The sequence below is a fragment of the Larimichthys crocea genome, chromosome XIII, assembly GCF_000972845.2.
Source record: "Larimichthys crocea isolate SSNF chromosome XIII, L_crocea_2.0, whole genome shotgun sequence".
Taxonomy (NCBI): Eukaryota; Metazoa; Chordata; class Actinopteri; family Sciaenidae; genus Larimichthys; species Larimichthys crocea.
This window is the reverse complement of record NC_040023.1, coordinates 28,985,458-29,012,053: the sequence shown is the minus strand read 5'-3', so window position 1 is coordinate 29,012,053 and position 26,596 is coordinate 28,985,458. Positions and strand designations below refer to the sequence as shown.

At 39.6% G+C, this 26,596-nt stretch overlaps 1 protein-coding gene across 4 annotated transcripts in view; it reads left to right on the top strand.

The window, feature by feature from the left end:
* Window positions 1-26,596, top strand: part of grik2 (glutamate receptor, ionotropic, kainate 2) — a 260,242-nt gene that overhangs the window by 157,999 nt on the left and 75,647 nt on the right. For all 4 annotated transcript variants that reach the window (XM_027286830.1, XM_027286828.1, XM_027286829.1 and 1 more), the window contains 3 exons: window positions 16,451-16,594; window positions 19,991-20,098; window positions 24,201-24,314. In XM_027286830.1, coding sequence (XP_027142631.1) covers window positions 16,451-16,594; window positions 19,991-20,098; window positions 24,201-24,314 — 366 coding nt within the window. The remainder of the gene's footprint in view (window positions 1-16,450; window positions 16,595-19,990; window positions 20,099-24,200; window positions 24,315-26,596) is intronic.

The window sequence follows — 26,596 nt, the reverse complement described above, 5'->3', positions numbered from 1 at the left end:
ATGTGATTAATAAGAATGCTAATTTAATTTAAAAACCTTCAAATTGTCCCAATTATATATTTAATTTTTGTTGCCTAATAAAAAAAATACCTAACTTAACCTCCAGAAAACCAGATCATCAGCGGCAACCCACCCCAACAAAAAGCCATCAGCATGGCTGAGATCCAAAACAAGTGTGGCCAGTTCGGAGGAGAAAGAGGTTAGTTCTGCCCCACGCAGCACCACCGCCATCTTGGCTCATTATATAATCAATTGGCATCAGAAAGGAGCCAATTACCTGCAAGTACCATTAGCCAGTGGACCAGGCACCTTAGTGGGCTGCACACACTTATTTGCATGCATTCCCACTCTCATACACCTGTCACACATCATACCTCAATACTGTCATTGATGAAAGAGATTCATTAAAGTCCACATGAAGTCGAGATTGATCACATGTGCTCTCCAGTATCTGGCCCAACAACAACAAAAAGTCATTTCTGAGTTATTTCTGGGTATTTTTCATGATATTTTAGTTTCATCAATAAAAAAATCGTTGATGACTCATCCTACTAATATTACGTTCTCTCTTTTGAAGCCGCCGGAGTGGAGTGCTTCCTCTTTGATACAGTCTATGAGTGATTCTGAGAGCTGCTATATACATCTATGACCGGGCTTCACTGATTACCGTACAAAAGCACGTAACCCCACTGCGAATGTCACAAGTCTCTCCCTATCTGCTTGTTTTTGCAGAAAACATGTAAATAGGTGGAAGCAAACAACATCCCTCTTTCTACTTCATGGAGACTTTTTGTTCACAGCACCTGTAGAGCTTCAAAGCTGACGGATGCTCTCTCATTTGACTCGCTTGTTCTGAAACTTTCAAGCACAGAGTTCATTTAAGTGTGAGCAAAAGCTTAGAGGCCCAACATGAGCCACAGAAACACTGCCTCACTACAAACTAATGTTCGTTAGAGCAAGAAACATACACCTCCACAGTTGCTCGGATTTTCGGATCATTTGCTCACTGTGATAATATTTCAAGGCAGTTTGGCCGCTGCTGCAGTTCATCCATTTCAAGACTGCTTTGGGCTGAGATATCCTTCTGTACATCACAACTTTCTGTTCTTTGACCTCTCATCAGTGAGACATTTTGAGTGGACTGGATTGTGTGGTAAAATCCCATGAGGCACAGAGCATCATACCACATTCAGAGTTCCTTAAATCAGTGTCTGGCCCATTGCAATGCTGAACTGAACAGCCCTGCTCTCACACTTTGGGCATTGACTTTATGTGTCAGAAACATGATTTCTGCAGGACTGAGTTGTTTGATTGGCCACAATGGTCTAAATGCATAAAGTTGTTCAATAAGCAGACACTGATAAGGTAAGCACAGATTAGTGACATTAGTCTTGTCTCATTATCTGGAGAGGCTCCTCATGGAGAGACTTGTGTGATGCTTGTGCGGCCCGACACCTACACCTCTTTCCATAGCTGTGTCCCAGAATACATTTCAGCCATTCCAGTGCCACAGTGACTGACAAGAGCAGTTGGACAGTTTGCATCTTTGTCACCTTCATTTGTCCCTTTAGCTGCTAGGGGCCTACAAGTTAATTCCTCAACAGTCTGACACAGTGAAGTCCAGAGTCAGGCAATTTTTCTCATTCATTTGAGCCCATATTCAACTTTGTTCATTTATTAATAATACTCAGTGTGAGATCAATGATTCAGAGTTTGAATGTTTCATGTTGGTCTACACACTGTTTCCAAGGCATCCTCAGCTGTGCGGGAAGCTCAGATCCTTACTATTATGAAATGCTGTCACGGTAAAGGTCCCATTCAAATGAGATTTGTTTTGAAAGGCATGTTTATAGAACATCAGTTCTTAATTGCATCTTTCTGCTGCATGACATTCATTTGTGAAGAAGCAGAACATGAACACGTAGGAATGCACAGCAGGACTGTACAGGAAAGCCATGAAATATTAAAGGAAAAGTTTGACACTTTGGGAAATACGCTCAGATGCTTTCTTGCTAAAGGCCAGATGATAAGATCAATAATAGCACTCATATCTGTACACAAAGTGACAGAGTCAGTCTTACTGTTTCCTCCAGCCTGCCTGGCTGCTGGCTCTGCCTTTATTATTATATTCATACAGACATGAGAGTGGTATCAATCTTGAAATAGGATTACAGCTTCTTTATTAAACTGAAAAAGACAAAGTTTGGACCTATCCAGCTGTTCATCAAATAGGCAACATGCCAAAGATAATGCCCTATGCACAATTCATTATATGACTTAATACACAAGCAAGATATTATTCACTTACCCCACAAAGTATTCCCCAAAAAATGTCTTCATACATATTTTATTTATTTGTTGTGGACCTGTCACTTGGTGTGGACATAGATCAGTGTAATGATCAGTGATAGCATAAACTAACATTTTGAAATTGAGGTCTTGATTCTGTTATTTCAGATGCTGTGACGGACACGCAGTAGTTGAGTTGTAAAATGAAACCAGGGGGGATGGTGAAATTTCTTATTTCTGTGACATATTTTCCAGCAGGGGGGTCTGGGGGTCCTCCCCCAGAAAAATTTGTATTTCTTAGATGCAATTTCCTGCATTCTAGTCCATTTTAGAGTGACTTGCTAGACATGGCAAATCCTAAATCCCATCTGATTCATAGCTTGCAGTCTCAGTTGCATGGCCTGCACAAGACAATACTATTTATCGGAAAGAAACAATAACCACTTAACTATGGACATCATGTCATTCACATCTTTTTTAAACATATTTGTAAAAACATTTTAAATATCTTTATTTGTGAATGTGCTCAAATATTTTTTTAAACACAACTTTGTATGTTTTTAACATCTTTGTGTGTTTTTAAACACATTTAAATACATTTAAACACATTTTTGTTAAAAAACATCTTCACTTAAAAAAAACACAATTTAAGGAGGAGGAAAGAAGACTTTGAGTTTTAAGACGACGCGATGTTTGAAACAAGCGGTATTAAAGAATATGAAGCAGCAGGTAGCAGCTACAGAGTGTGGATGATTGACACCTGTCACCTGTCGACCAATCAGAGTCAGGAGAATCTATTAGTACCGCCCACATTCACCTTTGACCCACCAATGACGATCCAGAATGAAGTAAAGCCAAAGGTAGTATATCGCAGCAAGAGGTCTCACTTCACTGTCAAAGCCTCTTTGTCTTTATGTAACAACCAAGGGAGGCGCGCCTCACACTTTGAAAACCGCTGTCATAGGTAATAGACTGATTATCATAAAGCCCCCCTAAATGTCGAATGGTAATTCTGTTTCCAGTGTTAAATAGAAGTAATTTTCACATGCATTGATAAAATGCCATAAGGGATGGAAGAAGGGATGACCGTTTTAGAAGAGGGATGATTTTGACCATTTTCCCCCCAGGGGGGATGCCAGTAAGTAATGATTTGATTTGCGATAAAGAAATAGTGCACCATCCAAACCAAACAAATGAAATTTGGATTTATTAGAGAAGAGCAGCATTAGAACTCTCACAGGTTAATGCATCAGTAATTTAACAGTCTGACAGGGCCATTCTTTCCCTTTGATAATGGGCAATTATCTGCATTTTACAGCTAGTTCTGTTCTTTTACACAAGACACATTTTGAAAGCTGAACTTTTTCCGGAGTATTTTATTTCTAACATTGGATAGAGTACAGGTGTGGGCAATCTAAAGTGTCTCGCCTGAATTTCTCTTAAACTCCATGGCACCGTGTTGAAAACATCATGTGGGATGGGAAGTGAAAGCTACACGGTGCAGGATGGAAATGAGATGGGGAGCGTGAGGGCATCCAGACTGAGACTGGCTGGTGAGAGCAGATTTTAATCAGAGAGGCTGGTAGCAACAGCAGTGTGGCCCCTGAGGGCCCGGGCATCACATCACATTATAACCCAGCCCAAACAGAGGCGCCAAAATGGCCGGGCCTGAAATAACAGATCACACTGCCAAATCGCATCATCATCCAACCCGCTGCGGTCTTAATCTGCCTCATCCTCCCGCACTAATGAAGCTAATGGAGGGAATAAGTGACATGCTCTTTCTTCTCTCTCTCTCTCTCTCTCACTCTCTCGCTATCACTGTCGTCTCTTTAATGGCGTTGCTGCTGATGTCGGGAGGAGACCCACGCTCTGCTTTTCCTTGTCTGTGTTTATTTAAAGCATGAACGTGACAAAGGATAACACAATAAATATGTAAAGCAGATATCTGGGTTATGGCTGCATAGATTCATGTTTTATCAATCAATAAAATCTTAGCATTCAGCATTTGATGCATTGGGTGTCAAACAATCAAACATATGCACCTTTATGCAGTTTCAGCTCAGTCTGTGGACTGCTACAGACTTTTGTTAGTTCTTTTGAAAACATCTGTAACTATAAAACATCTGTAGCTATAACTTTAACCCTGTGAACAGTTAAAGTGTCAGACAGCAGTATTTTTAATGTCATGCTAGTTTAAATTTTGTTATCATTTATCACCTCACCCACGAAGGCCAGCATGCATTCTTTCACAGATTCGGAGTCTGTGAAAGGCCTTTTTCGTTTCCTGCCAAAGAGAAGCTGATTGAGCTCTCTCTTGGTCTGTGCATGACAGCACCAGTGTAATATGGCTCTGATCATAAGATGTAATAAAATTCTGAACTTTGCATGCCTCTCTTGTGATTCCTCAGAAAAGGTTGGTATTTCTGAGTGTGGTACCTCCAAATATTAGAATCTTTAACACACTCATTGCAAATAAAACACATTGGTTTGGCATGTAGAGATGGCAGTGTTATTAAAATAAACAAGTACTTGACAGGTAAGGGTTAAACTGATGGTTTTTAATATCAGTTTTGTATCAAGGATGACAGAGACATATTTTCAGTAGAGCTCTCCCCTACTGTGACCATCAACAAACAGATGTTTTGTAAAGCTGCTAACCGTGGTCAGAACTCACATGGGAAAACCATGATTGGCGGTGTGCTACATCCGTAAACAACCTGCCCAGTCAGTTCTGCACATGTTCAATTGACAACAGAGATGAGAAGGAAGTGACATGAAGCACCATATGTAGTGAACTTATTGCTACTGGGCTGGATGTGACCCGCAGGCCACCAGTTGAACATTCCATAGGCTGTATAATATCACTGTTAATGTATACATTTAAATCTATTATCTAATATCATTTGATATGCATAACATTTTAAAATTATATTTATGTCATAGCAGTGGCTGCCAACTCCTCAGCAGGTCAAGTTGACAGGAAGTGAAACAATCTTTACTTTTAGTAACTTTTACCTAGTCAAACCTTTCCAGTGTCATAGTGGTCATTATAGTCACATTAGTAACACTAAAGATTTTTAGTCCCACTGTCAGTTTATCCGCTCAGGGATCTCATAATCTATAAGATGTTTTTGGGAAACAGGCCTGACAGAGAGACTACTCGATGTTTTAGAAGTGAGCTTTAGATGTGTTGGTAGTCCTCCAAATGAAACCATAAAATATGTGGCTTCTCCGTGCCCTCTACAATGACAGTCTCATCTGACGTCTCTATCAGCAGGATCACATCACAGCACATCTCTGCCTCCAAAATCGTTACAAATCACTGTTGAGAATCGATCGTGGTTTATGATAAAATAGCTGCTCAGGTTAGGGGACCTTCATTGTCGTGGTGAAAGTGATAAACACGTGGTTAGGGTTCAGGAATGATTGTGAAAAACAAGGAGAACTGTTGGATGGAAATGAGAGTGTTAAAGTCATTCTATTACTTCCCGTGTCCTTCTGTTCATTGGGATTGCTTTGCATTGAATCTGTTAAACTAAGCTGTTCTCACATATTATATTATTCTGTAGTTGCATTGTTCTTGCTCTCTGCTGAATTGTGTTTATTGCTGCAGTTTAAATGAGGAAAATAGTGATTTTGTTGCAAGCTAGCTCTGTTGACGTGGTGCTGATGATGCATGTGTGTTTGTAGCTGTTGTTGTGGAGTCCAGTATAATAAGTTAATTATCATGATGCTTCACACAATTGTTTGTTTGTGTATGAGATTGTAAACTTTCTATTCATTTTATGACTTATGCAAAAATTCTATAGTATTGTCAGGTATCTCATCAAAACAATGAAGTATCTTCATGGTCATAATAGCAGCACGAGATTGTGATTGTGAGTGTGTGTGTTTTTTTAATGGATAAACAAGGTTGTGTTGTGTTTTTTGATTTGCCATTGTGATTTGCACTTCAGGGCCACCGAAATATTAGCTATGAATATCTCCAATGTGTAAACTACATGATTTATAGACAGCTAGCACATTGCTCCAGAAGTCCAAAGAGTTCATGTTTATTTGGAGAGCTTTAGGGAATTTGCAATACTTTCCCTGTATAGACTTACAGGCCTGAAAGATAGCTGGGCCAGTATTCAGAATGATCACAAAGGATAATGGCGTATGTACATTCAGCTGTCATGACTCATCCTAGAAGTCAATACAGCTGATCGCACAGCTGCTGCTATCTTCTATTTTTGTATTTTATTTATTTATTTATTTTTTGAAGAAATTAAATGCATCATTAAAATAAAACTTCAGTTACCAATAAATGCAGGCACACACATGCATCCCTACATTACCAACAGAGGACTGTTACTGGACAGCAACCAAGTGTGGACATGTGGTCTTTCACCATACTATACTATTATACTGTTACCATACTATTACTGCAATTTAGCTTTTACTCCTTTTTTAAGGAACCCACTCACTGATACAATGTGATACAGCTGGATCCTGTCTACGGATTTTATAAGACAGTATGATAACTCAAACCTTATTTGTTCATGTGCAAAGGTGATGACATCATATTGTATATTAGTTTATAAGTTTTATCAGGTTGTTTATTCACATTGTATAGATTTCTGTAGATGTCACTAAAATGTCATTTCAGTCACATCAAAACACAGGAGACATTTTTATTCCATGTAAAATAAAACAGCTATGACCTGTAGGCAACAGATGTCACTGCACATTTCTGAGTGACGTCACCAAAACAAAAAAATAAATAAAAAATCCATCCATCCATCCATCCATCCATCCATCCATCCATCCATCCATCCATCCATCCATTAATTCCCCTTAACTGCTTGTCCTTATCAGGGTTCTGGGGGCTAGAGCTCATCCCAGCTGACCATGGGTGAAAGGTCTAGTCGCCATTTCATAACAAGGCTGATAACTATTCACGTTCACACTTATGGGTAATCAGTCCAGTCACATGGTCAATTTTCAAAATTAGCATGTGTCTAAAAATGTATAGTCTGTACAGAGTGTATCACATATTTGTGATATCAGGCTAAATAAATAAAAGTCATCAACAGCATCGGCCAACACTTCCATTAAACAGCATGTCTATACATGTTGCATCTATTGCTCATGTAGGTGTTTTCAATTAAAGAGGTGAGAGTTCTGTTATTGTGAAACTTTAACTATGAATCTTTACACCTTAGCTGTGAAATAGCACACAACTACCACACTCCTACTATCATTCCAAGTCTACCAAAAAAAAATGCATGTTTGTGTTTGAATTCACCTCAAATATTTCCTCTATGGTTTTATTTTAGTTGCTCACAAAATATGTGGAGAAGGAAAGAGGTTAATTTGCAACACATCCGTGACTGACCTGCCCACCTTCAAATCTCTGACAAAAACACACTTTTTTAAAATTGCTTTTAATGTTTAGCTCAGTCTAATGTGTTTTTAGTAATTGCTTTTAATGTTTAGCTCAGTCTAATGTGTTTTTAGTGTACTATCTCATATTATTTTGATGATTTGATGTTCCTCTTATGTAAAGTGTCTTTGAGAAAAGCGCTTTTAAAGAAAAGTATGATTATATAAAAAAATGATTATGATTAGTATTAAATTAGTAGTTAATTATTATTATTATTATGATGATTATTATCATATGTTTAGCACTGATGATTTGGGAGCCAGTACAGTTTTAAAGGTGAAGCAGAGACACAGGTGTGTGGTGTTTATTTCACTATCATTCATTTGACTTAATCTGGAAATACAAAATCTGTCCAGTGAATGTTCTTGATATTTAAGCTGTGCAGTGTGTTATCCACCAGGTTTCTCCCCATGACTCAAAAGGCTGTTGGATTTCAAAGAACACATTAGTGAAAAGAAAATAATCCCTTTTGACGACTTATTACTGTAAAACTAGACGAATATTTGAATGAAATCCATATGACATCATTTAATTTAAATGTGCATTTAATAATGTTCATTTCACCTTTCAGCTGGCCAACTGTCTGGTGCTGAATGTGGTTCAGTATCGGCCTCCTGTCTTGATTATTAGCTGGTTAATGTTTTTAATTGAAATGAGACAATATGTATGTAATGATGTAAGTTGACCTATGAACAGGTAACTCACTACGTTTTTTTTGTTTTTCTGTCCCTCCTGAAACCAGAGAATATGCTGCTTCGCTCTGGATAAAAATAATTTATGACATATCAGTGCAGCTTGTGTGTACAGTGCTGAGAATAGCAAAAATAGCTGATGGCAGTAAGTGACCTAGTCATGACTAAGGCCTCTGAGAGATTCTAAAGGAGTACAAAACATGCTCAATTTTTAATCCCTTCAAGTAGCAGGAAGGAGGGGCAAGCCAAGAAGCCACAGAGCGGTGAGGGAGGGGCGGTACTGGGCTGCTTTGCCCAGTTGGTCAGGTGTTAAACCTGCTTCCCCCCTGTCACACACATACACATAGCCACCCACTCCCTCCTATACCTACTTTTCCCCACTTGTTCCCGAGTGCGCCCTCATCTCTCAAGGTGTTTATGTTTCAATCAAAAGAGCCAGAGCGGCGTGACCACAGCTTTCCGCGTAACCAGCAAAGCTCCAGCTGCAGCCGCCACCCTTCACTGCTTTAGGAATCAGCCATGAAAATGCCACCTTGCCAATCTCCCCCCTTTCTCTGCTATTACTGGCCTAGACTGTGGAAGCCTGCTATTGGCCTTGTGTCCTGCTTTCTGAGAGGAACTTCAAAATAAATCCATCACTGTCCCCCATAGCAAAATTTTAAGAAGGGCTAGGATCGACCTCTGTCTGTTTGTTCCTTGTTTGTCACATAAAATATCACTGATACAATTTTAAGCAAAAACATAGACAGCAATGCATTTTATCACCATGTTATATGGAAGACTTCGATCAGCATATTCAGTCAATACAGTTTTCACAGAATTCATATTCATATTTGCCTCATACCAATTATTATACCAATTATTGTAGGTTTACTGTATATAACAAAATGTAATGTGTGCAAAGGACTAGTGTGTAGGATTTAGTGCCACTTAGTTGTGTAGTTGCTAATTGCAACCTCCACACCTTTTAGGGAATCTGCATCCATGGCAGTCACATCTAATTAAACCACTATACAGGACTAATGATAACATGGAATTCACTATAGCTGTTGACTTTTTTTATCCTTTAAATACATTTGGCATAGTTGACCATCATATTCTGCTACAGCAGCTTTGGGCGCTAGGTGTGGCTGATAGTGTATGTATGTAACTAAGCTCCTCTAAATCAGGTGCCCCACAAGGCTCCATTTTAGGGTCATTGTTGTTCTGGAGTCATGTAAATTCTATCCCTAAAGTTTGACTAACACTATCGCTGCTAGGGAGATGACACTCAGCTCTTTCTGTCATTTCCTCCTAAGGACCCTACCGCCTCTGCACAGGTCTCTGATTGCCTTTCAGATATCTCTACATGGATGAAGGCACATCACCCCCAGCTGAACCTCTCAAAAACATCAGACATCAACATCAAAATTGACTCCCTATGTCTTTCCCCCACCACGATGATTGATGACCAACTAACCTTCTCCAATCATGTCGCCTCAGTTGCCCAGTCATGCTGCTTTGCAACATGCTACTCCTGACACAAGCTGTGGTCATCTCTAGACTAGATTACTGTACTGCCTGCACAGTGAAACCCTTTCAGATGGTCCAGAACATGATGGCGCACCTGGTCTACTACCAACCCAAAAGATCACATGTCACCCTGCTGCTCATTGAGCTCCACTGGCTACCTGTAGCAGCCCACATTAAATTCAAATTACTAATGCTTGTCTACAAAGTTGTCTCCCGTACTGCACGTACCTACTTAAACGCCCTTATACTGTACAGGCTTATGTTACCTCACACAACTGTTCACTGAGCGACGCCTGGCTCTGCCACCCGTTCATTCAAGGCAATCCAGACTCTACTCGTCTGTTGTTACCCATTGGTCGAACGTCCTACCAGTTCCTACCAGATCAGGGGCGTCCCTCTCTCACAAACCTCCTGAAGACCTCCAGCTCTTCAGAGAGGATCTCCTCTCCAACACTACCAACAACTGGACATGAGAAATCGATCCCTTTAAGAATTGTCACGGCACACTGCTGCACTAACACTTTCTTATTGCACTGTACTGTGATCGTTCGTAAGATAAAAGTGTCAGCTAAATGACTAAATGTAAATTTAAGGTTATCTTTTTGAATTTCTAAGGGTCCTAGAATCTGGAACACTTTGTTCTAATAATTCTAATATTAGTTATGCATAGTTATTATTATTAAGTAAGTTATCCACTGAGTTTTAAAACATATGTTAAGACAATCCTCACTGTCATCTTTATTTCAAACTATTTTGTAGATTCTGCACAGATGAGAGCGTGCAGTTGTTTTGTTTATATGAGGAGAGCAGGCAGGACCCAAAATGTGTTTCTATGTAATCTGTTAGAATTTCTCATCATTTGTTATTGTGCCAATAAAACAAACCAACAAACAGACCAACAAACAGACCTAAAGGGGACAGAATAACAGCTCTCGATAAGATGCACGCCAAGACAACACCACAACCAGCCTTAAAACATAAAGCTCAATCAGTCTCTCTCTGACGAACAAGTACTCCAAATAAAATGACAAAATGCATCATTAGTCCATGCCTCGAAGAACAACACAGAGGCAGTTTCAGATCTGACACCAACACCAGGACAATATCATCTTTGCCTTTCAAAACAAAATCACTGCTGAAAAGTCATCTCTGGTTCTGATTGTGACATCTTTGGTTACAATTAATAAATGCATACTTGAGGTTCAGGAATGATTGTGGTCATGGTTAACAGAAAACAGTGAGAAAAGGGAAACAAACAGCAATCTTATATTAGTCAGATGTTTTGCCGACCCATCATTCCCCCCCAACCTTCTGTCTACGCTGACTTTTTCACTCTATAATAGAGCGCCGAGGTGAAGATCATTTGCAGTCCCCATGGGCCCCCGTGGATGGGTGTTAAGATTCTGCATAGAACAACAAAAATAAGCTGATGGAAAAAGCAGATTCAAGCTAAAAACAACAGAACAAATAAAAACAGACTGTATGCATGTATATATGTCTGTATTCACGTGCGTGTGTGTGCATATATGACATGGTCCATCCAAAACCTGTTAATTGCTGAAACCTGATTATTATTATTATTTTTTTATTATTCTTTTAATTCATGTGGTAAAATTTGCATCAGTAGATAAAACAAGATGACATGACAAGAGTCCATGGAAGTCAAACAAATACAAGAAGAAGCTTTTTTTTTTGAAGGATATACCTTTTTAATCTTTCAGTTACATCCATACTGTAAGTTTTTACAGTTATGCAGGTCTGTGCTGATGCAAGAAAAACCTTTCATGGTATCAGAAAACCATAATGTAAGGCTCAGTACGGTTCTGTTTCCATTTAGTCAATAAAACTCAAGAAACATGAGCAGGTTTCAGCTGTGTACTGTTAATCTTGTTGTTATGGAACTGATTTATTAAAATCTGTCCCCTGATTGCTACTTAAAAGATTGAATTTCATTAGCTATGTTACTCTTGAGACTTTAAACATCCCCTAATGCTGCTTTAGATACTTCTTGTTTAATGGATATTATACGTTTTGGCATTGAAATCCACCATGGGAATTGAAGAGGTTAAAGAAAGAGAATCCTGCAGAATTGCTGGCAGTGACTGGCTTCAGGTCCCAGTCTTGGTTATTATACTGGTGTTCAGAACTGGTTGTGAACCTCAGCTATCAACTTAGTTTTTGTTTTTTTCTTCTGCACCAGAGTTCTCTTCAGAGTGCATTTACAAAGAGCACACTGGAAATGATAACCCCGGCCCCAGTCTGGTGAAAAGCTATTTCTTGCCACTTTGTTTCCATGGCAATGTTGATGAGCTGGTTGGTTAGGAGGGGGGTGAGTAGAGAGGAGGGAGGGTGAGTAGAGGGGGCGAGGGGGGGCTTTCCGCCAAGTAAGGCCTGGGCATTTAAAGAATTCATAAAACTGTTGAAATCAATCTGAGTTTAGGAGATTTAATAAATCTCTCACTCTCTCTGTGAGGTGAACCAGAGGGAGAGAGAGAGAGGAGGCAACAATGAGGTGGGAAAATAGACAGCGTCAGGGGTAATGCTCATATTGGCTGACACAAGGGAAAAGCAGCTTTTAAAGCGTTTAGCTTTAATTTCATTCAGGAGTGACATAATTGATTTTAATGAGATGTTTATAGAGTGAAGTGCCGGTGTTGCTAAATCATTTGCGAGTCTGCCTGACGGGTACTTGTGAGGCTCGCACCGGGGAGAAGCAGAGAGGCACACGTACCTCTGCTGCCAGAACTCCTCCAGCAAGCCACCACTCATCTTCACTCGCTGCTGCACACACACACACACACACACACACACACACACACACGGATGAATACATTTGGCTGCTTATTTTAATTAAGAGCATATTTAATTCATGAAATACTTTCTTAACTTTGACACCGTATTGACTGAAAAGCTGCAGTATCTTTTTTTTTTCCATTTAGCCTTTTGATAAACCCGCTGAAATACACACCGCTATGAAGTGAGTCCCAGCTATGTGGCCGAGAATGTAAGTTTACTTCTACTCCTCAACAAATCCTGCTGACTTCTCCTGTTCACAGTATCAGTGTTGTGATTGACTGACGGGGTGTCACATTGCTATTATGAGGTCCCTGCGGGGCTGTGTGGGTTAGAGCGGAGAGAATGGATGGAAGTGTGAACACCACAAGAGCTGCAGCTTCTGCCCTAAGTGCTGAGAGAAAGACTGGACACCGTGAAGCTGGAACTTAGCGCTAAACTCTGCCCCATCAACACAACACACAGAGCAGTGTTGAAATAAAGGCTGATAACAGAGACTGTCTCCACTGGAAACACAGCATCACTCTTGATTTCAAACACTTCAAGCTGTCAGACGCGAAAAGTCAAGGCGAACTTTAGGAGAAGGCGATGTTGATGATTGAGACCACTGGCTGGAGACCACTGTTTTGTTGTTGTCAAAACCTAATGATTGTTCATTCTTCATTTGAATGGTTTTGGATGTTTTGTTCTTGTATTGGTCATATTTGTAGTTTTGAAATGAAAGAATCTACCTTATCATTATGGGTGGAGTATTAACCCCAGAGTTACACAGTGAACACATTCCACTCGACACATCTAGAAGCTTGCAGACTACTTGTCAATGGTGCAGTGGCGTGTGTTGTTTTGAAAAGTTCAAATGCATTTTAATTCAACAGAACATTATTTAAAATTAGTGCATCCCAGATAATATGATCTATTAACATATGATATTTTGAATCTATCATCCTCTCTATTCCCTCCAAAAAACTGAATTGGTTGATGCTGCTGAGGTTTACTGGAGTTGAAGTAGCTTTTTGCATCCAGCTACTATCTCTTTTTCCTGTTGGTTTGTTTTGTGTACTGGCTTTTATCATGTTCGAATGGAACACAGTACACGTTAATCAGTACTTCTGAACATTTTTCATGAGATGCTGCTCAGGTATTCATAGTTCACAGAGGCTTCTAAAGGGTTTTGATGGCTTCCTGACTCTTCCTGTACTCCCATCATCTGAAATGAACCAAGCCTGAACCCTTTCACTGTGGATCTGTTTATTTTACAACCACAAAGCCACAATCTCCAGAAATAAGAGTGTTTCCAATAACTGAGACCGCTCCTGATCTCCAGGAGATAAATCCTATCTATGACCTTGAGCAGCCTGTACATCATCATTCTCACTTGCACATGAGGTACAGTTCTTTACAGTGTAACATATAGCATGAAATGCTACAATCTGTAAAGTGGATCTATCCGTATCTGCAAAATGATAGTGCATATTGGTAAAACCCCCAACATGCACACTTATCAGTCTCCAGGTGACACCCACACTGCAATAAATTCACACTCCCTTTGCTTTAACACCTTCTTCTAACACAGATTATTAATACCTCACACTCCTGCAGGCACACACTGAAGCCAGTCTGAATTTCTCAAAGGCAAGCTTATTGACTGTGATTGATTTTGAAATATCTCTGGACATCTCCCATGCATATGGATCCAGCCAAACACACACACACACACACACACACACACACACACACACACACACACATATATATATACGCACACATTTGTTGAAGTTGAATAGCCACTGGAGTGTCTTCAGCAGGCTATTACAGCCAGACTGGCATCTTAAGCTGCAACCTCAATCAGCCCACAAATGGGGAGAAAATGACAGGTTTGGGAGTAATTTTTTTTTTCTTCCTGCAGGACAATGCTTTCCCAAGCACCTAGGGCACGATTTCCATGCAACAACTGTGGAGAGCTGTTTTGATTGCTTTTCAATCAAGCGAGACAAACACTAATTAGATTTTTTTTGAGGAACTGCAGAATTATGGTCCTCTTTCATGAAGCGTGGACGGCTGTGACTGGCACTTCTCTGATAGCTTCTGAGGCACTCCTCTGCTTGGACCGACGGTTTGCTGTCAAGACGTTATACATACTGTTCACAGCTCACGGCAGAGCTTTACCTGATTTGATTGAAATGCAGAGTTTCTAGAGGGTCACGTTTGTGATTCTTTTCATATTGTTTTGCGATCCTTTGCAGTACATTTTGCATCCTCTTATTATCCACAGAGGAATGCTAACATGACAGGGTATCCAGTATTCTGTAGTAGTGTGACTGTATCATGAAAAGTGTCACATCATCTCCTTCCTGAATCTACAAAGCCTTGTATCATACACTGGCAGTATATTGTAACTGGACTGGACTAACGCTAAGCCATATCGTGAGCATATGCAAAAATAATAATGAAACAAAAAAACACACTAAAAAGCACGACCGCTGCTACAAGCCAGGACTGATACTGTGCAATACTTCTGTACAGAATGTCCGGTCACATTTATAGTGCACTTATAATACTCACATAGTTACTTTACACATTTATCATTTATATATTTTTTTTATGTAATTACAATTTTTACTTGAAAATAACATTTTATTTTTCTTATTTTATCTTCTATGTCTGTCTTTACTGTTGAACACTAAAATAAGAACAAACAATACAGCACACCAGTAATAGTAGTCATAGCAGAGGTTCACTGGCAATGATTTATTTTTGGGTTCTGTTATTTTGTTTTCTGTATAATTATTGGTAAAACAGAAACTACATTTTCAGACAATTATTTGAGTTTGTGGCTGTTGGATCTCAGAAGAATGCTCTCATTAAATTTGATTAAAAATTAATTAAAATTATTCATCATTTATTTATTATCTGAAACTTTATTCTCTGTGATACTAATTATATTTGCACAGTCTATTGTAATGCTTATAAACTAGGCTTTTAATATTTCTTTAATTTCTCATTTGATTTGTAAACTTTATGTCTTACCCGTTTTTATGCATCTGTGCTGCTGAAACATGCAAATCTAAAGCAGATGAATGCACCGTTCTGACAGACCTTCAAATATATATATAACAAATATGGTAAAAAAAAATATATTTTTAGGATTTGGCAAATGCATTTCCACATGAAATGAATTCTATATATAGTGTGCATATCTTTCCTCCTTTCTCTCTTTCCTTCATTTGTCTTCTCTCTACATTTGCATACTGTAAAGCTATAACAGTAATCCATACTCTTTCCCAAACTTCCCACTCTTGGAATCATTATTAACTTGGCTTGAAATCGTCAGTGGGATGTTTCTATAAACCTGAAACTGTTCAAGTATGTTTTGTTTGTTTTATTCATACTGTTTGCATTTTGAATGTTCTTACACCTCTCATTCTTTTCAAAATTTTCCCCACAGAATATAATCACTATTCCTGCTGCAAGCCATTTTCAACATTGTCTCTTATCAGTGCATAATATATCAGTTGGGAAATGATAATATATTCATGTGCATTCTGTCCATAGCATGAAAAGCTGCAGATCCATACATGTGAGGTTTGATGTGAGGCTTTGATTCAGCCATCAAGATATTGATGTTTCTGTGATTGTGAACAGATCCGTGCTGTCGGCCATGGCGCGCTGGTTTGTCGCGCACTGTGTTCCATGTTAATGACGCTCTGTTTCTCTCCCCTTCTGACTCGGCTTGCAGACGGACGCTGCGCTGATGTATGATGCCGTGCACGTGGTGGCCGTGGCTGTGCAGCAGTCTCAGCAGATCACTGTCAGCTCATTACAGTGCAACCGACACAAGCCCTGGCGCTTCGGGAACCGCTTCATGGCTCTCATCAAAGAGGTAGATGTTTTCTCTACCTGCTCCCCCTTCTGTCTTCCTCCCCATCATCATACACGGCACCCTCACAAGAAACATGTATGCTCTCAGGAAAGCATACGCAGACAGAATGGAAATAAGGCTGGAGAGAAGAAGTGGAAAATGAATAAATGGAAATGATTTATTGGTGTATTTATTTATTTCAGTGTGTACATAGAGGAGGGCAGCCATCTTGAGCCTGCTCTCTGAATCTCAGCATTAATCACCAACAGAGAAACAAAAACAACATTATCTCAATTTTGAGTAATTGCCCCATAGTTTGCTGCATTTGAAGCTGGGACAGTTAATCCAGAGCTTTCTGTCTGTGGAAAGGCTGCAGATTAAGCACACTATATTTAGGGCTCTCTAACCCTCTGTTCCTCTTTAGTTTGCAGATATCATGAGAAGACTGCAAAGAATTAAAACTGTGTGGCGAGGGTTTGTGTTTAAAGTATCTATTCTGTTCTATTGAATTTGACAAAATACCTGTACTGTCCACAATTACTAGAGATGAATCAACTGTAGTGAAAGGTGCCAGGTACAGTAGACCAAACTGTCCAATTGTACATGATAAATAAAACACGATTTTTTATACAGTCTGATTTTGGTTTTACATCTACTTACATTTTGAATGCTGCAGGGTTCTGATAATACAAAAGAGTTTTTCAGTCCAAAACCTCAGTGTTGCAGGATGTAATGAACACTGCAGTGTCACACTTTTGCAAGCAGGATAACACAACGGACAGGACCCGAATGCAGAGAACTGAGGCAGAGCAGCAGCAGTTCAGTGATGTTATTACAAAAGGCTTACGGGATAGTGAGGCAGACAAGGGTCAAAACCAGAACAAGCCGGTCTAAGCAGACAAACAATCCGACAGGGGGCAGAACAAAATCAAGGCAAGGTCCAGGAAAACAAGGAGAAAATCTAAAAAACAGCATGGGAACTAAAGGCTAGAAAACGGCTTGACACATGGTCCAAAGAGTGGCTGACACTGAGACACAGGCTGTGTTTGAAATCACGTACTAATGTACCGCCTCCTGCTGTACTGTAGTAATGGCCTTACACCCCACCATGCACTAGTGGTAAATGTTAACAGGAATCAGTTTTTGTGACACAAAGAATTCAAACAGTGTATTCTTCTTTCACTCGGGTCACTTTTAATCACATTTATGGACCTCTTGAGGTCAGTTAACACCAGTTTTCAGAACCACTTTGCTGGATGAAGTGCAGTGTATTAACTCTCGCTCTCAGTGCTTCTATTTTAGAATCTTCGGCTCGATCAAAACCTCCTTAAAAGCCTCAGCCTCCTATTTTTCGGCAGCTGAACCACAGGGTCACTGAGCTGGTGCATGTTGAACAGTTGGTGTTGGGTACTTGCTGGGTGGGCAGGGAACAAAATGCAGCACAGAGAATTGAAATGTGACTTGTTTGAATCAAGCCCTTCTAAAGTCAAGGTTACTCTGCATCAGTATTATTCTGCACTTGATGTTCGAGCTGTTTTATTGGTTCTCTTCAAAAGTAGCTCTTCGGTTACCTTCTCATTTCCAAATGAGCTTTTTCCTGATGTGCACAAAAGAAGTTTCCTCTTTAGCAATTTTGGGTTTAACACTGGCTTCATAGCACTCACTTCAGCCATCCATTAAATACAAGCTGTCAAAGCAACAGAAAACTGAGCACATGAGCAGCCATTCCTAACATAGTTAACCTTGTGTTTAAGTCAAGTCTGAGTGAATGTTTACAGAGGGAATATTTGAATCAATACACTGATTATTCCTTTTTGCATATTAATATGGTTAATATTATGCTAATATTAATCATATCGATAAGAGTTTCTAAAGAAACACTAACAGCCCCTACAGTGAGTGAGCCAAACTACAAAATATAAAGGACTGATTATCTATGTAGAGTAGTTTGTCTTTTTAGAGGGTAGCACTGAAGCGATGTAAGGCCTTGATCTTAAAGGTTCAGCCTCTGAGGAAGCAGATGAATGAATGCATCAATATCCTGAGATTTGTCAGAACAATCTGCCTAAAGTAAATGTCATGGAAATCAGTCCAGTAGTTCTTAAATTCGATTTTAAAAACAGGATTGCAATTAGAAATGCTGGTCTGGTGATGGTGGTAAAAGAAAGGCCAAAGGGGCACCAAAAAACATCAGATTTATCCACTGAGGATAATGAAGTCCACAACAGATTCTGTGGAGGTCATTTGTTCTTGATATAATCTGAACAAATTGCCAATAATGCAAAATGATACATCATGTCCTGACTAGACAAAGTGGGCACTACCTTAAGAAGTGTGTAGTGAGGAACTAATTAAATAATTATTTTTTTCAGTTTAACCCCCACATGCCTCTATTCATGAATTACTATGTAGAGAAAATGAGTTACTGGCAGTTTTTTTTTTTTTTTGCCTCAGGGCCCAGGACAGAGCATGGTGTGTTCAAAATGGAAAGAGTTCATGCTTTGTCTGGGTCCAGATCTTTCCACCCATTCCAGAGTTGGTGGAAACCCATTGGTTAGAGTCAGAGTGAAAATGCAAATGGTGTGATAAGTTGGCAATTGGCGCATAAATTTGCTCAGTAAGTTCACAAGCACAAGAGGTTTTGGGTATTATTAAGTTTACATTTTTAAATCTTGACCTGACCTGCATGTTGCTGCTGTGACTTGCTGCTGAAGACACCAACAATCTGCAGGAATCATGAGTATTCATACCAGATTTTTAGACAAAAAGGCCAGTAGCTGTCAAGCATCTTCAACTGTTCGTGGATAAAGAACAAATCCACATATTGTTTGCTTGCCTAGACAGTTGACAGATTCCCCCTATTTGGTTATAGTAACTCAAAGTAATCCCCACTGGAGTAACATGTCATTGTTTCTATGAACAGCACTGGTATCAATGGAGAGATATTCAGACTCAAAGTCAAAGTAGTATGACAAATGCTTTCTAGCGCAGTCGTCTACACTGAGTGAGTAACTTCCAGATCTGTGACTCCCACTCATCTAACTAAAGATAGGCCCTGAAGTCCCTGGCTTCCAGTCGAAGCAGCACTGTGATGATTTGCTGTACCTGAGAAAAAGCTTTTCCTGCTCTGAGCCACTTTCATGCTACATTGTATCCCATCACACCCCTAAATATCTGTAAAGATTGGGTAATTGCCTTCCCACTGTTACGAATGCAGCCTCAGAGGGTGTGCAGGTGCCTTGATGGCAGGGAAGACTGTGCGAACAGAAACAGTGTGTGAAAGAGGGAGACATAGAAGTGTGTGTTCTCACCCCATGACTGTTTTCACTCAAATACTATCATAAAAAAACATATTTGAAAGTGACCGTGTAGACTCGATGCTAATGGTTGAATGTCTCTCTGTCTCCGTCTCTTCAGGCCCACTGGGATGGCCTGACCGGGAGGATTACTTTCAACCGGACAAATGGCTTGAGGACAGACTTCGACCTGGATGTCATCAGTCTGAAGGAGGAGGGACTTGAGAAGGTTGTGTGTCTTTAATGTGTTTACCCTTAAGAGTCTAGCTGGTATGACAATGTGCTGATGAGATAAAACACATTAAATCAAGCTGTAAATGTAGCAAGCAAACCATCAGCACACACACAGCTAGTATGCTATTATAGCACATTACCATGTAAGTGAAAATGTATCTGCAGTCCAGCTTCTGTAAAGAGAGTCCTGGGTAACTGTGGCTGTGTTGATCATTCTGCCAGTGACTCATCTGTTTAGAGCAATAGTTTGCTTTCTCTCCAAGATGGGAAGATCAATATCAATCTCATGTTTGTGTGTAAAGTAAAGAAGTGGAGTCCAGACACAGTCTGTCTGGAAGTCTGGAAGCAGCAATACTCCACAGTACCACCAACCTCTAAAGTAACTAACAAATGAACACGCAATATAACAAACAGCTTTAGTTTGTGTATTATTAGGTTAAAACATGTACAGGATGATGTGTGAACTACAGCTCCACACATGAGATTGATATTCATCTCACTCTAAGAATGAAAAAAAAAACACAACACACATTTTAAGAGGTTGTTTAACTCTTCTTTAACTTGGCACAAACATCACATTATCAATCACTACCTGAGCATGACATCTGCTTACTAACCAATAACTATTTTACTGACCATACTAATACAACATATTTGCCCGGTGCCTGAAATGAAATCGAGTTGAGATGAGGGCTAAATATAAAAAGATTTACAGTTGGTGTATTTACTAGTTTTATGTGCATTCTGACTTTGCACACAAACACAAAACAAACAAAAAAAGACGTGACATGAAGCATGTGACTCAAACATCCACTAAAGCCTCCACTCCACTGAAGAGACGAGGCCTTCGTCAAATTATTGTGTTAAAAAAACAGAAATGCCAAATGTCTGTCATGTTCATAAAATTGTTTTTCATGTATTGGCTGGAATACAAATAATTACGATGATCTTGTGGTGCCTTCGTCTGCAATGGCATAATCACAATTGACTGGAGGTTACTCGACCTACTGCTTGTCTCAGAGACTCCTAAAATTATATAACGTGTTGGTGGGAAATAAAACTTTGCTTTTCTGCAGACTTTCTTGAAATTTAGTTAAAAATCGTGATACATTTGTATGTAAAGCCTGCAAGTATCTCAGTGCACCACACCAGAACTTTAAATGTTTAACTTGATTTGTATTTAGCCATTGCTGATGCACAGGAAAATAAATGAACTTTGACTGGAAGTGCAAATCTGCATTTTGTCAAATGGAATAGAAATATATTAATGGGCATACTGAAGACAGTTTTGGATTCTTGTTTATGCAGTACATTTAAATCAAACTCAGCATTATCAGATCTAGATACAATATGAATGTGAGACACAATTCAGATATATTTGACAGTCCATCTTAAATCTGACAATAGTTTAATGTCCATAAAAAGATATTGATGGTCATAATTGCTGCTCAAAAAGTGCTCAAAGGAGGCAGATTTAACCTCAATGCTTTGCCTTTTTTTGCATGTGAAATATACTGCTGGGAGAATTTTTGCAGTCCAGGGTTATTCAACACAAATGACAAGAGACAGCAGTACAGGCCTTCAGTCCAGCTAGCTAACACCACAATCTGACTCTGTGCGTGCATGTGATAGATCAAACTGAGTTCAAACCTCGCCATGAACTCGAGCTGCTCGCTCATTTCATTCATTTATGTCTCTGTGCATAATCAAAGAAGACAGCTTCATGATTTTCCAGAATAGAAAAGGGGACATTGACAGTTACAGAGTATTTAGAACAAACACAGCTGCATTGGTGCAAATATGTTGCTTCAGTAAAAAGATAAACGATTATTGGTTAGGCCAAGAGCTCTGTGAATATGAAGTCTTACCAAATGCAGAAAGACTGTACAGTAAAGTTTTCACAACTCTGGAAAGTTACTTTGTCTTTGTGGCTCAGGAGGTAAGAAGAGGTCGTCAACCAGTCCAAGGGTTGATCCCCAGATCCTCCTGTCCACATATCCAAGTGTCCTTGGCTGAGACAGTGAACTCAAAGCTGCACCCGATGGGCAGGCCAAGACCTTGGCAGGTCCATCACCATCAGTGTCATCTATTCAACTTTTACAGTCATTTGTGTCTATGTTCCTGCTGTACTAGCACTGTGCTCTCATTAAAATTATTATTTTTTTCACTCAGTGCTAATATTGCTCTGAACAGAGACTTCATCAATTTACTATGAGTGAGCTAACAAGGACAAAATTGAGTGTTAGCTGTCCATTTGAACATAAATACACCGATAGAGAAGTCTGTGTGGATTTCAATGTTCTGCTGCAGCTCAGCATGGAAACTCAACAGGCTGCAATTAAAAAAAAAGAAAAAAGAAAAAAAAAAGAAACATATTGATTTGATTTAGCTAAAGACCAAAAAATAAATAAATAAAAAAATCAGAATCATAGCATATGATGGCACGTACATCAGCATGTGTTTGTGTACTCGCATGAATAGGTGCATCTGTGGTTTACATCTTTTCCTTGGAATGGCATCTCTCCAGTGTTCTGCGGTCAATTTAAGATTCATGAGATTACCAGCAGGAAGAGAACCTGCTAACACCGCAGATACAAATAATATTCTAGGAGGCGACTGCAAACACTTCACACTTCAGCATCCTCACCGGTGCTCGCTTCTCAGCAGCTCCTGACCTCTGGTCTGTGTGCTGTGTGTGCCTGCACCTCCATGAATAATTTACTCTATTAATAAAAACCCCTTCAGAAGCCCTCCAGCCTCATGAAGTCGGAATTAAAGAGTTGATTTGCAATTACAAAGCCTATCTCAGGCCCTCGCAAGGGGCATCATAGAACTCTGAGGAGTATGCGGCTGGTGTGAGCTGGAGTGTTTGTGGTCGCTTCTAGTGATGCTCAGGGCGGTGGGCTTGGATGGGGTGCAGCGGGGTGCTGATGGGGATGCTTGGGTGTTGAGACTTGAGGGAGAGCTGAGAGACGACAAAAGAAGCCTTGAGGCACGATCAGATAGCTTTGCCATCCCCTTATTCCTCCATACTTCCACAGCATGCCTCGATCCCTCTTTTCAGTTCTCCTCAGTGTTGTCCTCCACTGACCCTTCAAAAGGCCACAGGGCCAATCCAGATCCTAGATCATCTCTTATATTTTTCCCTGCGGGACTCTACAAGAAAGTGCCCCCTGACAGTGTTGAAGGTTCATGCCGCTGTCAACTGTGTCCTCAGGGTGCTGCAAATTTTTCTCTGTATGTATCCTGAAAAGCAGGACAGGGGAGTCTGAGGTATATGTCTATACCGTACATGTCTGCCTGTCTGTTTGGCACTGTTTAAAAACTGCACAACAAGACGGAAGTCAAGTGGAGGTTTGAGTGGCAGATGTATTTCATCACATGCAGTTTACGTTAGGGTATGGGAATATATGTTATGTTTCCCAACTGAATCTCATTGTTTCAGTTGCCCAAACATAGCCATATTGTAGCTGACACATAAGCATAATTAAAAATAAAGGCATTGGATGTCAAAAAAACTGAACATATATTCAAGGTCTAGCCTAGTCATCTAAATTCCTACAAACATTAGTGTTAATATGGCTATATCTCTTTTCTGCATAGATCCAATAAATCTATGCAGAAAAGTGTCAGAAAAGTCAAGGTCAACATAAGCTGCAAAAGCACATTTGACCTGTGTGTCAAACAAGCTAATTGGTTGATTTGAGACACATTAATGTTCTTCCAAATACATATGTGTAGTGCATAAGTACATAAGTGTAGTGAATACAAGTAGTAATGTGAAACATCAATATCTCTTAATGTTCAGGGAACACATTGGTAATTGCTTTGGTTATTGCTCTTTCTACATATCGTAGTGAAACCAAATGCTCCAGAAGTACATCTTGTCCTCACCCTTTGCTAAACTGTGAAATTAGCAAATTTCAGAGAAAATGTCAAAGCAAAGTATTAGTGATATTAGTTTTTAAACAAAGTGAGGAGTAACTGAACCCAACACTCGTGCTATTTGTTCTCTATGCCTATATAACTGGATTTTAGATGCATCTGTTTGTCTTGCAGCCAGTTATAGAATTAAATAAGTGTGTTTTGTTGCACAGATTGGTACCTGGGATCCTCCAAGCGGACTGAACATGACGGACAACCAGAAGGGGAAGACTACAAATGTTTCTGATTCCTTATCCAATCGATCTCTCATCGTCTCCACCATACTGGTAATCTATATATATATATATATTATTTTTATTTTATTTATTTATTTATTTATTTTTTAATTAATCTCCCTTTCTGCTTTTATATTTTAGTTGACCATACGATGTGACAGTAGATTAAATCAACACCCAACTCCAAAAACAGAGTGGGTCATTTAATAATCTAGCTCAAAGGTCAACTCAATATTTTAGTGAAACATTCATCCACATCTCATCGTCTTCTTCAGCTGAGGCAACATTCTGTGAACTTGTGTGTTCTGTGCCAAGAACTTGAGACATAAACAATGTACAGAATTTGAGTAAGTAGGTGGGGGGTTAGGGCCATGCTTTGCCCCTTGGTTGTACAGCAGGTTTATCCAGTCTTGATATGAAAGAAAACCAGAGAAAGTATGTGACTAAAATCACATTTAGCCTCTTCCAGACATGAAATTTGAGACAAAATTGATCACAAACAAGGAGCAAAAGAAACCACGATTTAAGAAATAAATGTAGTTTATTCATTTAACTGACTCGGAAGGCTCATGGCCCAATTCAGGATGACTTTCACTCAGTCCAGTTGTCCACCTAACAGATAGGACATGTAGAAGGAAACGAAAAAGTCAAACAATAGCCTCAAGCTGCCATTTTGGCGGACAATGTGCAAATTAAATATTTCAGCCTTAAATGTCTGTTTATAGCCAAATCAAATTGTAATGGTGCTTTATGTGGGACCAATTATAGAAGAGTAGAGCAGCTCTCAGCCATAACAGACTCCCTCCAAAGATGATGATTATTTCTAAGCTTTTCCTCTTGAAAAATCCTTCAGTGCTTTGCCTGAGCTGCCCTTTCTGTTTGGAGCACTTTCTGGGGATGCTGCGCTCCGACTCAATTGAAGTAGAGTACCCCAAAGCACTGCGCTCTCAAATTGCCAGTTGACTTCGCCACTTTGGAGGACTCCAATTTGGTGGGAGAAGGCTCAGGCAGGGAAAATTGACTGATTGATTGTCCAATAACATTCCATGGTTTACGGCTCTGCCTCCTCCTCAACCAATTTATCAGGAATATTGTTTTATTGGGGCAGTGTGTCCAAAAACAAACAAACAAATTTAAACTCTTTCTGATCTGTATCATTGGATAGCTGTGCTAGCTCTTTGCCAAGCTAAGCTAAGCTTAGCTAATCAACACTTACTTCACACACTGACACAATGTGGTATCCATCTTCTCATCTAACTCTCTGCAAGTATATTTTCTAAAATGTTAAACTATTCCTTCAAGTCCCCTACCACTTCACAGACATGTCGCTGGATTTACAGTGTGCTATGGTGTACACACTCTTAACACACACACACACACACACAAAAAACAGAATTAATTAATTTACCACAAAGTCATTATTAATGCAGGACCTGGAGTTGTTTTTTGTGTCACTTGTTTATGCACCATAACTTCTGTGCTTGGAGGTATGCACAACATGTGCATGTGCCTATACTCTGGGAAACTTGTCAAAGCGAGCCAAATCATAGTCGTATATGATCCTGTTATCGAGGAGGCAAGTGCAAAAATAACAATATCAAGTAAATTGCGGGTTGTCATTATTTATCGTGGGCCTTCTTTCCTTCCGCTCGTGCTGTGAATTGATTGGATTGCAGTTATTAGCAAAGACTCTCAGCGACTGTAATTGCCATATCAGGATTGAGTCATGGGGAGATGTGTGATGGCTGTGAGCAGTGAGGAAAAGAAGGGGAGGGCTGACAATAATTGGGTTTGTTACATATGATTGATGCACACTTTCATCCAGCTTCTCATCATTTTCTCAGGGACTATGTACTATAAAACATGATGTAATTACTGTTGAGATCTTGGCCTATCAACAGTTTATCTACTTTGGAAATCACTCCCGTAATGTTGTGTTGGAAATGAAGTACCTTTGGGCTAATGGCTGGAGCAGCAGATAAAATACTGTGTAATGTCTTAAAGAGAGCAAGGAGCAGGCCTGCTTCCACTCACACAGAAACAAGCCATGTTTTATTAGTCACTGGAGACGAGCAGAGCTACCTGCAGACTGCTCCAAGATGCAAAATAATGCACAAACTCAGGGTTAGTGTTGCAAAGTATCATACTGGATATTTCTCTGTTGGAGAGCAAAAAGGTCAAAAAACACCAGAACAAAAGATGTCCTGCATCAGAAGCAGTTTGAGGGCATTTATTTCATCATGTGTATCAACATATCTGATGCTATGGAATTGGACAATAAATCATCCAAACTAGACAACTAAATACATTGTTTCAATTGCCTTGTAAAACAG